Source organism: Hemibagrus wyckioides, linkage group LG10 (assembly GCF_019097595.1).
Source record: "Hemibagrus wyckioides isolate EC202008001 linkage group LG10, SWU_Hwy_1.0, whole genome shotgun sequence".
Lineage (NCBI taxonomy): Eukaryota > Metazoa > Chordata > Actinopteri > Siluriformes > Bagridae > Hemibagrus > Hemibagrus wyckioides.
Window position 1 is genome coordinate 5,650,385 of NC_080719.1, and position 13,702 is coordinate 5,664,086.

The window sequence follows — 13,702 nt, forward strand, 5'->3', positions numbered from 1 at the left end:
TAGAAACTAATTTAGTGGAAACTTAATGACTGACTGTGTTGCAGGTTTGAAAAGGAATTAAGCGGTACAGGGAAGTCGGCGGGAGCTCAGAAGGAGGCCAGAATTTCCGAAAGCAAATCCTTGAAGCCTTTGAAAGTTCGTGAGGTGAGGAAAAAAATGAATCGTAAGCAAATTAGTGTTACATTTGACACCACCAGCTTGGTATAGCCTTTCAAATCCTCAGGAATTTGTTTTTATTATTACTCACATGTGCATTTGTGTACGTAATGTAAGGAGAGACCATCTTGGACCACAGGAGCACCTGCTCGCACAGTGGCGTTGTCACAGGAGCGTTTTTTACTTGTGTTGTTATTATTTTGGTTGATCAGGTTGCCAGACCAGGCCATAAAAAAGCCCGCATGGCGCGGACACGCTCAGACTTCCTGACCCGTGGTTCAAATCCTCCAGGGGAGGGGGAGTCAGAGGAGGAAGAGTACGATGAGACCCCTCTGTCTTTTGGCCCACCCCTCCCCAAGCAGGACTCTGAGGGGGGGACACTAGACGCATGTCACAGTGACTCTGAAATGGTAATTAAACGGTCCACGCTTCCCAAAACAGGCTCTCTTACGGCGCCTGACCCGACAGCGTGGTTTCTCTCTACAGCTAACCTACAGAATCTCATAGACCTCTGTACTCACCACTTAAAGAGCTGCAGCACTGTGGACTTCACAGTGTATACTGTAATCTGGGGAAACATATCTTGCAAATCATCCTCATCTGTGATGGCAGAATCTTTATTTTAACATTCTCCGCGTTAATACGGCAGTCAAGCCGAACGATTTCTCACATCGTTTGTTAGATTTCCATAAATTGTCTCACAGACATTAAAACGCAGCCTCAGCCACACAGATGTTGATGAAACCAAGTGTGTTTCTGCTTCTGACTGTAAAAACACGTTCCACGTTTTAACCCACAATACGCTTGCTATTCTGATCATTGCACTAGATTAGGCAGTAACAGTCACTGTAGCTCTGGGTGGCCTACAGTCTGCGTTGTCCAGAGATTGTCTCACTGTCTCAGCACCCAGAATAATGATCACTGCATGCTCTTTAGGCACCGGCTCTTTCTCTGTCTTCACCGGTAGTTTCCTCTAAGCGCCAGGAGCAGGACGTCTCTGGTGTCTCCTCTGCCCTTCCTTTTCCCTTGTAGATTTGTTCACAGCCTCTCACCATCTCTTATCTGGTCTTCGATTGCTCTTGCACTTTTTGTTGCAAATGTTCCTCTCATTGTATTTATGTATGATGGGTATGCCAGTAATTTAAGATGCTATGGATAAAAGCATATACCAAATGCCATAAATGTTTTCTTCTGTAGTGTGTGTGGATTATTATTAGAAAGAATTATTAAAGAATTTTGACAGAAAAGAACTTGTTTACTCCACAATGCAAAGTCTAAGGACAGTAGTTTATTACTTTGTGTGGGATGGTTTGTTAAAAAAGGTGTATTTAGTTTGTTTTTTAGTTCATCACTTAAAATGTTCTTTAATTCTGATCAGGAAAGAAAAAGAGCAGTGTGTTTTAAATCCGTACATAATGTCTACATTTCTCTCCAAGGTGGATGATTTTAGGTGTCACTGAAATCTGCTCTTATAGATGTTTTTTTTTTTTTTTTTTTTTTAGTCAAAATTATTTGAACACTATATTGCCAAAAGATTTGGGACACCCAAAATCATTGAATTCAGGGGTTGGGCCCCTTAGTTCCAGTGAAAGGAACTCTTAATGCTTCAGCATACCAAGACATTTTGACCATTTCATTGGTCACACATTGGTCAATTTACATGCTCATGAATGTAATATGGAGTTGACCCGCCCTTTGCAGCTATAACGGCTTCAGCTCTTCTGGGAATTTTTGACCATTCCTCTAGAAGCGCATTTGTGGGGTCAGGCACTGATGTTAGATGAGAAGGTCTGGCTTGCAATCTCCTCTCTAATTCATCCCAAAGGTGTTCTATCAGGATGAGGTCAGGACTCTGTGCAGGCCAGTCAAGTTCCTCCACACCAAACTCACTCATCCATGTCTTTATGGAGCTTGCTTTGTGCACTGGTGTGCAGTCATGTTAGAACAGGAAGGGGTCATCCCCAAACTGTTCCCACAAAGTTGGGAGCATGAAAATGTCCAAAATGTCTTGGTATGAAGCTGAAGCATTAAGAGTTCCTTTTAAGGCTAGTTCACACTACAAGACCGTGGGCAGATCGCTTTGCTGTTCAGACTACATGACTTCACTGTATGTCTTTTTGTCCTTGTGGTGTTCACACTACGCGACGCTTCGTAAATGATCCACAAGAGGGGGTCGCATACCACATGATCTGACAACAACTCTCAACTCTGTTGACTTGCGCTCTCATTGGCTGGAGGTCGTAGCTACAATTGACACCACGTGATGTTGAGTCGGCCGACCGTCCCAGATATTTAACATGCCAGATATCTGGATTTTGTCTGCGAGGTGTCAGCGACGCGTCAGCGAGCCTCTTTGATGCGTCGTTGAGTAGTTCACACACAAAGATTGCCGAGCGCTGATCACCCGCTGATTTTCCCACGATCACAGCCTGATCTGTCGGCGAGCTCGTTAATTTGCAAATCGTGATTAAATCGGGCTTAAAATCCTGTAGTGTGAACTAGGCTTTACTGGAACTAAGGGGCCGAGCCCAACCCCTGAAATGCAACACCTGAATTCAATGATTTGGACGGGTGTCCCAAAACTTTTGGCAATATTGTGTATATATAAAGTTCTAAATCTAATCAATTGAATTAACACGGACATTCCTCAATTTTCAGTATCCAGAATTGCTTTTTAATTCATTCTAAGCTAAAAGTATGCAAGAACAACATTAATAAGACTTTCTCTTATGTCTGTCAGTCTTAGATTTTGCATTATTTGGTCATGTATAAATAATAAATATATAAACTGAAATAAGCTGTCCTTAGACACATTGACATTCCTGTCTTAATCATACATGCACTACAGATGCAGTAGATCACAGTGGTTGTTATACTGATCTGTATATTAATAAGCTAGTGAGAATCTGTAAATTTCATGGTATAGAATTGTTTGATGAAATAGGATTCATTTTCTCCATGTATGTGAAGAGCTAAACGTATCTGATGATGAAATAACATTTCCATATTAACGTGACCCAAAGACGCAAACAACAGAAGAGTTTATCTGTTTAAACTGAACTGCTTTGTCATTTCTCAGCCATCCTTATTCAACGATGAAAAGCGGACCATGCATAAAGCCATGTCTTCTGGGGATCTCGGCAAGACTGACTCCCTGAGAAAGATTTCACAAGGAGATGGAAGGTTGGAATCTAATCTTCTCTTATTTTTTCCCCAAACGGTTTTTTTTTTTTTTTTTTCGTTTGCAAGTAACAAACCCAAACTTTCCCAAATAATATCAGGGTTCGGGGGAAGATGAGGTTCTGGGGAAAGACCAAGCAGGGAGAGAAGAAATCATCCAGAGACAGATTGATGCATGCTGGTGAGTCTCTAGATGGGGATTATCCTGATACTGCACTCCTCATGGCTGAAGGTGAGATGATGTTAACTTAAATGTTACAAAAAAAAAATGTTTTCTTGTATACAGGAAGTCTTAAAGACTTTTTTTTTTGTCCAGGGGAGTGCTTATCCCCTCCTCATAGCCCTGACTCCCTACCAGAGTTCAAGGAGAACAAGGAGCCCTCGCCCAAAATGAAGCGGCGGCGCAGCGTGAAAATCAGCAGCTCAGCTCTCGAGCCCGCCCAGTGGCAGAACGACGAACTGCAGATCCTCACATGTACCAATGACTACAGGAGTATGAACGAGTTCCTCATGAAGAAGGTACCGAGACGGTTAACACTATACAGACTCTTTAAAAAATAAACATAAAAAGTGCCAATGTCGTGCTGAGCACCTAATTTTTCACAGATTGCCGATCTAGACACGGAGGACAGTAAGAAAGACACGCTGGTGGATGTTGTGTTTAAAAAGGCGCTAAAGGAATTCCGTGTGAACATTTTCAACTCCTATTCCACCGCTTTGGCTGTGAGTAATTAATATAACACGCCTCTGTTAAACAGTGATATCATGTTTGAGTAAGGTCTTTCACATTTGTGCCACTTTTTCTGTTTTTATTCAATTACACAGTGATGTAGCTGTGGAATTTCAGTGTAAAGAACGTGGTACCATTAATCCAGTCAGGATAGATCAGTTTAAGAAATGGTTACATAATGTCCATAACACTTTATATTGATATTGTCCATACACTCTTTCTATAATAACTAACATTTAAATTACACAGACATTTTAAAATGGTAGGTTTGATTGGTCAGTTTACATGCACATGAATGTAATATACATTGCCCCACCCTTTGCAGCTATAACAGCTTCTGGGAAGGCTTTCCACAATGTTTATGGGAATTTTTGACCATAAGTGCATTTGTGAGGTCAGGCACCGATGTTGGACAAGAAAGCCTGGCTCGCAGTCTCCGCTATAATTCATCCCATAGCAAAGTTTTGGAATGTAAAACAAATATTTGCCAATATATCATTTTGATATTGTTTATAACTAACACTAATTGTTCATTTGTTGTTTTTTATTTGTCATGAAGGAACACCAGAAATTTTCAACACATCATGTATTCCTTTTTGTCCCCTTGGGATACACAATTCTGCACTTTTTGTATTATTGGCTTCTGTGCCTGATCTCTTTTGTTTGTTTGTTTGTTTTATTACTATTTTTTTGTGCAGATGGATGATGGGAAGAGTATACGCTATAAAGACCTGCATGCATTGTTCGAGCAGATCCTGGAGAAGACCATGCGTCAGGAGCAAAGAGACTGGAGCGTGTCACCCGTCCGAGTATGGGTGAACACATTCAAAGTGTTCTTAGATGAGTTCATGACCGAGTACAAGCCACTGGACAGCACCATGAACAGGGTACTGCTCATTTCTGTCACAAGTCCATTATTCTTTGATAGATAATAGTACAAATATTTATTGAAAGATAGAATTTCAATCAGCTAACACTTATTAGGCTCAATTAACAGGCACCTAACTGCAGTTATTAGCCACTATCAGATACACAGACTAGTGTAAGGTCACTGTATTACATACTTTACCCAGCCATACTTTTTTTTCCTTCATACAGCTGATGCACAGCTGCATTTCAATCTCTGAAGGCTAAAACAAACAAAGGCTCCACTGGGTGTGTTGCTAACTAAATCACGTTGTCTCGAATTGACGCTTTAGTTTTCAGTCTCTGTAATCAGGGATCAAGTCCAAGCGCCTTCCATGTAAAGCAAATGCAGGGTAGAGACCTGACATGCAACATGTATCAAAATATACATTATGTGGCCAAAGGTTTGGACACTTGACCATCACACCTCCATACACTTCCTCCCAAAAATGTTGCCACAAAGTCGAATGCGCACAACTGTATAGGAAAAAAAGTTCCATTGTGACAAAGCGAGCTCCATGAAGACATGGTTGCCAAAGTTGTCATGAAAAATCTCAAGTGTCCTGCACAGAGCTCTGACTTTAACCCCTACCTTCTCACTCAACCTGACTTCATTAATATTCTTGTGGCTGAATGCTCATATCCCTGCAACCACTCTCCAAAATATTGTGGATATCCTTCCCAGAAGTGTAGAGGCTCTTATAGTAACAATATTAAATATAGAATAGGATGTTCACCAAGGATTGGTGGTTAGGTATCCACAAACATCTGGCAATATAGCGTATGCGTATATGTTAAGAAAATGCTGTAGCATGTCAACAAAAACACTTGAAGGTAACTGATTCGCAGATCTTCATCACTTGTGGTGTGATATGATGCTGATTAGTTGTTGCAATGAAATGTTCTAATTACAAGATTTTGATTCCATATCCCAGGTCATCAAGCCAGATCGAAAGAAGAGGAGGAAAAAGGACACTGACATTGTGAGTATGCTCACAGCCTGTTTATTATTGGCCTTGCAATAAACTATTCATTTTTGTTTTGTTTTAATTTTTTTGCTTAATGGTTTTTTTTAAACAGGTAGAGGAACACAATGGCCATATCTTTAAGTCCACTCAGTACAGCATCCCCACATACTGCGAGTTCTGCTCCTCCCTCATATGGATGATGGACAGAGCATGCGTCTGCAAGCGTGAGTTTGTGCCCTCTGCCTCGAGACACCTCACTAACATTTGCCACGACCCTAGTTTACTCTAAACTAATTTATCGCCAAGCTTGTGTCTTCCGTAAGCCCTTTATGTTCCGTTTCTTGAATAGTCTGGTTATGTCAGGCAGGATGTGATGGTCCATGTTCTTACACTGTGTGACCTTTCTGTATGATGTGCATGAGACATGAGATTAGATGAAATATGAGAATTATTAAGATGTCTGTTTCGTGTGTAGTATGCCGGTATGCTTGCCACAGAAAGTGCTGTCTGAAGACAATCAGCAAGTGTAGCAAGAAGGTAAGGATTTATTACATGCAACTTGGAATTTTCACTTGCTACTCTGACTGTCCATATCCAATATCAAGTTGTACAGGGTCTATAGAAAGTTATAATTGTTTTGTGTGTGTGTGTTTTTGAGTAGTATGATCCAGAGCTTTCATCAAGGCAGTTTGGTGTGGATGTGTCCCGTTTGACCCACGATGACCGCTCAGTACCTCTGGTGGTAGAGAAGCTCATTAACTATATCGAGATGCATGGCCTCTACACAGAAGGCATCTACAGGAAATCTGGCTCCGCCAATAAAATCAAGGAACTAAAACAGGGTCTGGACACAGGTAGGGTGTCCTTACTCGAGAGAGCTGAGCCATCACTAATCACCATCATTTCTAATGAATAACGTGATCTGTTTTTGTCTCTCTTTATTTTGTTATTATTGTTGTACAGATGTGAGCAGTACAAACTTGGATGACTATAACATCCATGTCATCGCCAGTGTTTTCAAGCAGTGGCTGCGTGATTTGCCCAATCCCCTTCTGACCTTTGAACTGTATGAGGAATTTCTAAGAGCCATGGGTAAGTGATTACACTGGCTTAGCTGTAGGCAAATCTTTTCTTTTAGAAGAGTTGTAATTAATCCTTTTTAACATGAAACTAAACAAAGAGTTATTCCATCCAAGACAATTATTAAAATATATATTATTAAAATCAAATTAATTCTACAGCACAAGGGTCTGGATTAAAATAATTCCAGGTCTTACATTAGGACTTGAATGCCCTGGAACTGGTTAAAAGTTGATACTGTTGATGTAGTTGATATATTCTTGATGCTCTTGCACTATATTCTTAATATGATGTTTTATGCTTTCTTTTTTATTGTCTGTTTCTTAATTATCGTAATTTCTTAATTTTACAGGTTTATTTTTTACTCTAACAGCTTGTGTAGAGTTCACATTTCGTATTGTTTGACTTCTTTATTTGTTTTGTAAAGCACTTTGGTCAATTTGTAGTTGTTAAGTGCTATATAAATAAAGTATTGATTGATTGATACTGTGGGATGTTCTTAATTTATTACTGAGTGGCAAAAACTGGTAAATAATTACACAAACAGGATGCAAAATCCCTCTCGCTCACAGTTCTAGTAAGCAGAACAAAAATAAATGTTTGTATACTTGATCAGGCCTTCAAGACAAAAAGGAGGTGGTACGAGGAGTGTACTCTGTGATCGATCAGCTCAGCAGAACTCACCTGAACACTCTCGAAAGGCTGATCTTCCACTTGGTCAGGTGAGAGACTCCTTAATCATCCTGTACTTGTGTAAATTCGTATCCTCCTCAAAGCAGCTGATAGATATCCATCGTACGTCCTGCATATGTACCTTCACATCAGTTCATGGGTATTTTTTTTACAGGATTGCTCTGCAAGAAGAGACCAACCGGATGTCTGCCAATGCACTGGCCATTGTCTTTGCTCCCTGTATCTTGCGGTGCCCGGACACGATCGACCCCCTGCAGAGTGTTCAGGACATCAGCAAAACCACAGCGTATGTTCAGCATGCATTCGAGTGAATTTTATTAGCACTTTGCTGTTTCACTGGTCATTTTTTTTCCAACTGCATATACTTTCCAGCCTGTGTTGTCCGTACTCCAAATGTCATTGTATATGTGTGTTTTACAGATGTGTAGAACTGATCATTTGCGAGCAGATGAACAAGTACAAAGCTCGACTAAAGGACATCAACACTCTGGAGTTTGCTGAGAGTAAAGCAAAGAGTCGCTTGACCATCATTCGCAGGTCTATGGTGAGTAAAAGAGAAACACGGCAGATGGCACCACTGAGACCCAACACACCTCTACACCTTTACCCTGAATTTGCTCTATCGTATCCCTCTAACCCCGTTCTCTCATATCCCCTCTGCTCTCTAATCCAGAAGCCCGTAGTAATCGCAGTTAGGTTTATGAGCATAACCCGCAGTGCAGCGGCGGTACGTACTCACTCTGTATGCCTCACTCCAGCCATTCTGTAGCACTCCTCATTGGTCAAGTCCCAGCACTGTGTGGTCTCTGTCACCATCATCACACCACTCCAGTCTATCTGTGTCCTCACTCAGTCAGATCACTTCCACTGGCACGTTTCACTCGGTCACATTGCGGCAGTGTGGGTGGGCATTCGTCCTTAGTCGTGTTTTATCTTTCTGTTCTGTGTCCTGTTGAATACCGTATTTATTTTATTAGCTCTTTTTTTTTACACTGCTGTCTCTTTCTTTTTTAAACTGACAACATGCAGGCCAATGCAGCAAGAAAGGTAACCTATAATATGTGTATGTTTGTGTTGGTGTTTGTTTTCCATAGTGCTTTCAGTGTGGACTTTGTGATGGACTATGAAAATGACTTTCCTCATTTTCTGCTTATATCATACTTTCATAGCTACAAAAAAAAACCCAAGTAGAAACAGTTCACCAGAAGCAGTGATTATTATTTATTTTTTTTACACTTTCTCTTGTCTAGCCTTTCTGCATAGATCATGATGGGTAAGGAGACAGTTTTAAAAAAATATGGTCTTTAAAGGCAGGCAGTCTGCTTAACGATATCTAAAATGTTGCGAGCTATGAGAATAGCTGGCTACATTATATTGCCAAAAGTTTTGGGACACAAGTTTTGGAATTCAGGGGTTGGGCTCGGGCTGTTAGTTCCAGTGAAAGGAACTCTTAACGCTTCAGCTTCATACCAAGACATTTTGGACAGTTTCATGCTCCCAATTTTGTGAGAACAGTTTGGGGATGACCCCTTCCTGTTCCAACATGACTGCACACCAGTGCACAAAGCGAGGTCCATAAATCCAGGCCTTCTTGTCCAACATCAGTGCCTGACCTCACAAATGCATTTCTAGTGGAATGGTCAAAAATTCCCATAAACACACTCCTAAACCTTGTGGAAAGCCTTCCCAGAAGTGCTAGGTTTTGGCCTGGCTCGCAGTCTCCACTCTAATTCATCCCAAAGGTGTTCTATCAGGTTGAGGTCAGGACTCTGTGCAGGCCAGTCAAGTTCCTCCACACCAAACTCACTCATCCATGTCTTTATGGACCTTGCTTTGTGCACTGGTGTGCAGTCATGTTGGAACAGGAAGGGGTCAGCCCCAAACTGTTCCCACAAAGTTGGGAGCATGAAACTATCAAAAATGTCTTAGTATGCTGAAGCATTAAGAGTTCCTTTCACTGGAACTAAGGGGCCGAGCCCAACCCCTGAAAAACTTTGCCAATATAGTGTAGTTGTTGGGCATTGAACTGGACATGAGCCTGAGCAGTTGTCGAATGTCCGTGGTGCTTCTTTACTGGAGTCAGAATGAAACCAAATGTAATTTTGTCCATTTTCACTATTAGGGCTAGCCAGGCTTTACTGGAACTACATATAGAGCTGCATAAATAAAGGGTTTAATTGTATTACAGTAACCTCTGTGATTCATTAATAATGCACTTCTATTCTTCATAGATAGTGAAGTACAGAAACAATATATCTGAAACTATAATTTCGCTGGCCGACACTTAGTGCTGCTGGACATGTAAAATAACTCAGGTGACCGAATACATCCAAGACACCTAACAAGACTGTGTTTTGTACTCGTCAGGGTAAGGGGCGATCACGTAAGCTCGGATATCCCTCACCGTCTCCTCCGGTGAGCCCTCGCTCTCCCTTCGCCCCCGAGATTATGGAGGAGAGCGAAGATGAGGACACCATCAGAGACACCGAGGTGACGGAGCAGCATGTCGCCATGGAGCAAGAAGAAAGAGTGCTGACTGAACAGATCGAGAATCTGCAGAAAGAGAAGTGAGTGTGCAGTCAAGAGGAAACGATAAACGTTTAAGTGGGATATATTTGAAAATCTGACATGTTTCTCTCTCTGTAGAGAGGAGCTGACGTACGAGATGCTGTCTCTGGAGCCTCGAGCGTCAGACGATGAGACTTTGGAGTCTGAGGCGTCTATCGGAACGGCTGACAGCTCCGAGAACCTGAACATAGACTCTGAAGGTGCCGTCTCTGATTTCTCAGGTATGTCTCAGGAGTTATTTAGTAAAAAAAAAAAACAAACACAAGCTTTTAATTATTTTGGTAAAGAACAGATGCTGACTCTAGTGGCCAGATGGGAAATTAAATAACAACTACTCCTGCAGCATGCACACTGTAATCATAGTAACATGGTGACCTCTGGGTTCAAGCTAGTATAGATGTAGTTTATTTATCTATGATTTTATATCTATGATTGAGAGCATATCATTAAGCTCCTTATATATAACTAAAAGTTGGTTTCTTCTTTGCTCGCTGATTATTCTTCTTAAACATGTGGGTTCACTGTGGTAAAAATGTATGAATGCAACCTTGTGTACTTTTCTGAAAACATGCTTCCTATGAAACTTGAAACTAGCTCTAAATAAATGTCATTTATAATTATGTATATATTTTTGTGTCTAAAAAGAGTATTTGTATATTAAATGAAATATTATAGGGCTACAATATCTTTACCTTGTATGCTTTGTAGTGAGCATGTATACAGATCAGGCATAACATTATGAGCACTGAGACTCATCAACTCAAAGTTGATGTGTGAGAAGCAGGAAAAAAGGACAAGCATAAGGATTTGAGCGAGTTTGACGAAGGGACAAATTGTGATGGCTAGACCACTGGATCAGAGCATCTGCAGCTCTTGTGGGGTGTTCCTGGTCTGCAGTGGTCAGTATCTATCAAAAGTGGTCCAAGAAAGGAACAGTGGTGAACCGGTGACAGTCATGGACAGCCAAGGTTTACTGATGCACTTGAGGAGCAAAGGCTGGCCCGTGTGGTCCGATCCAACAGACAAGCTACTGTTGTTCAAATTGCTGAAGAAGTTAATGCTGGTTCTGATAGAAGGGTGTCAGAATACACAGTGCAGGACGAGTCAGGGCTGTTTTGACTGCAAAAGGGAGACCAACACAATATTAGGCAGATGGTCATAATGTTATGCCTGATCAGTGTATAATATATAGAAATTAGGTCTTGACTACTTTTCCGTACCACCCTAGTGTGATTGTGATTTATTATTATTATTATTATTATTATTATTATTATTATTATTATTACTTACTGATTTTTACTTGTGTTAATATATCCCTGACCACATTATGCTCCTTCAGAAAAAGGCCCCACGCTAGCTGCCACCCGACCCAAGAAATCCCAGGGAAAAACCAGAAGGACCCTACAGAGACAACCTGATTCTCTCGACTCTGTAGACTCCAGCTCCACCGTTTCCTCCATCTCCTCATCCTGCCCGCAGCCTTCTGCTTCATCCCGCCGCCTCCGGCTCCGAACCAAATTGGCATCGTCCAGCCAGGACTCTCCTGAGCATGATGGCATTGAGAGGCCCCAGTTCAGCAGCCATAGCACTTTCAACCCTGAGAAAAGCAAGCAGAAGCTGCGCAATGCCAAGTACTCTGCTCAGAGACCCCCAGATGACCAGGGGCAGAACAGAGACCCGGACCTTCAAGCACAGCAGCTAGTGTTATACGGCACCAATGAGTTCATGGTGTGAAGTAGCTGCTCGTCTTCCCTCATTAGCTTATTCCACAGCTCCCAAGGCTTCGTTCTCTGCGCCAGCAGGACAGTCCCTATAAGTGCCCTGGACATAAAGGGGCAAAAGAAGTGTGTTGGAGAAAACCCCACTGACATAATAAAAGGGTCAGGTCCAAGACTGATGTTTTCTGTTACTGAGTCAAGGATTAGAGAGGAACACAGGCAGAAGGAGAAAAATAATGTGATTAAGGGGGGAAATTTTTTGATTGCTCGGCTGCAGGCGGCTTTCCTCAGCCAGGAGACAAGGCCATTCATAGTGCAGACTCCATGAACCCAAGATAAACCATTGGCTGCTTTTGAAGTTTACACTTTATAACCATGTTAAGCAGCGTGCTCTATAAATATGTGTATGTATTTCACTTCCTGGCTTATTTAATAAATTTTAATTACATGATTATATTATATATATATATATATATAATATAAAGTGTGTGTGTATATATATATATATATATATATATATATATATATATATATATATATATATATATATATATATATATATATATATATATATATAAATCTCTCTATAAATATATTATGTGACATAAAATGTACAAAGCTGGAACACCAGTGAATTTCTGGGTTGTTAAATTCTTATATTTATCTTTTTGCCTGTTATGAACACTTTGGAAAGTGAGGTGAGACAGTGGCTGCGAGTGTGTGATGGTGTGTGGATGTGTGTGTATAATTATGTGAAAACCACTTTGACTTTTTTTTTTTGATGTTTTTTCGCTGCTTTTTGTTTTCTATTGGACGGGAATCTCGGCGACGAAGGGACCAAGCCAGCTGGTGTTTTAATGCCAGAGGATCCCAGCTGAATGAAGACTGTAAAAAATCACAACCTACTGTATCAGTAACCTCCTAACAGCCATCCATCGGTTCTATTGTTCTACTGTTTTCCTTTTTACATACACATCATCTAATTGTTGACTAAAGCATTCAGTACATGTCAGACAAACAAAGCATGTGACTGTTTGCTCAAATCACTGATCATATTATTGAAGTTGCCTGTGCAGTGTTTGCCAAAGCTGGCCAGTACTCTCACTCGCTGTTCTTTCTTCTTAACCCACACTGTTTAGTCTCCTATATGAAGAAAAATTTAGGCTCTACCGGTATGTGGTACACACCGTTCTAGACCATTAGATATTGATTATGTTTGCAGCATTGTCCTGGAAGTATCTGCTGTCTTTATTAAATGCCAGCTGTAAAATTCTGATTATAGTCTGTAAGTCCCATATTATGAACATTGACACACAATGGGAGTCAGTCCATGCAATCTGAGGTGTTTTCTGCTAAACCTCACTGGCAGAGAAACGTCTCTCTCCTCACTGTGCTATTTTTTCTTCTCTTACCTCCCTGTTCATTTCCAGCGTTTTGGTATTATTCAGGCAAAAGGCCCACATGCTGAAGTCTGTGTTTTCCTCATTAACACACAGGTGAAACACGTCCCATTGTATTAAAGCGTATTATCTTATCTAGTGTTTAAACTTCTGATCTCTCGCCTGTGGGTCGTCCTGAGTGCAGTGCATGGTCCTGCCTCGGCAGTGGGTTCTGGTTCTGTTATGCACGTGTGTGTGTGTGTGTGTGTGTGTGTGTGTGTGTGTGTGTGTGTGTGTGTGTGTGAGTATGTGCGAGTGCGTGCG

General features: G+C 41.1%; 1 protein-coding gene across 8 annotated transcripts in view; it reads left to right on the forward strand.

The window, feature by feature from the left end:
- The window catches only part of myo9aa (myosin IXAa), a 109,581-nt gene extending 97,109 nt beyond the window's left edge, over positions 1-12,472 (forward strand). For 5 of the 8 annotated variants that reach the window (XM_058400290.1, XM_058400292.1, XM_058400293.1 and 2 more), the window contains 20 exons: positions 45-144; positions 369-566; positions 3,236-3,339; positions 3,438-3,568; positions 3,653-3,855; positions 3,943-4,059; positions 4,765-4,953; positions 5,908-5,955; positions 6,053-6,164; positions 6,416-6,477; positions 6,602-6,794; positions 6,904-7,032; positions 7,637-7,742; positions 7,868-7,999; positions 8,134-8,257; positions 8,387-8,440; positions 8,743-8,760; positions 10,081-10,280; positions 10,360-10,502; positions 11,621-12,472. In XM_058400290.1, the coding sequence (XP_058256273.1) occupies positions 45-144; positions 369-566; positions 3,236-3,339; positions 3,438-3,568; positions 3,653-3,855; positions 3,943-4,059; positions 4,765-4,953; positions 5,908-5,955; positions 6,053-6,164; positions 6,416-6,477; positions 6,602-6,794; positions 6,904-7,032; positions 7,637-7,742; positions 7,868-7,999; positions 8,134-8,257; positions 8,387-8,440; positions 8,743-8,760; positions 10,081-10,280; positions 10,360-10,502; positions 11,621-12,015 (2,758 nt within the window). In that variant the 3' untranslated portion in view covers positions 12,016-12,472. The remainder of the gene's footprint in view (positions 1-44; positions 145-368; positions 567-3,235; positions 3,340-3,437; positions 3,569-3,652; positions 3,856-3,942; positions 4,060-4,764; positions 4,954-5,907; positions 5,956-6,052; positions 6,165-6,415; positions 6,478-6,601; positions 6,795-6,903; positions 7,033-7,636; positions 7,743-7,867; positions 8,000-8,133; positions 8,258-8,386; positions 8,441-8,742; positions 8,761-10,080; positions 10,281-10,359; positions 10,503-11,620) is intronic. The other 3 variants (XM_058400295.1, XM_058400298.1, XM_058400297.1) reach the window with 2 other exon arrangements.
- The last annotated feature ends 1,230 nt before the right edge of the window (positions 12,473-13,702 follow it).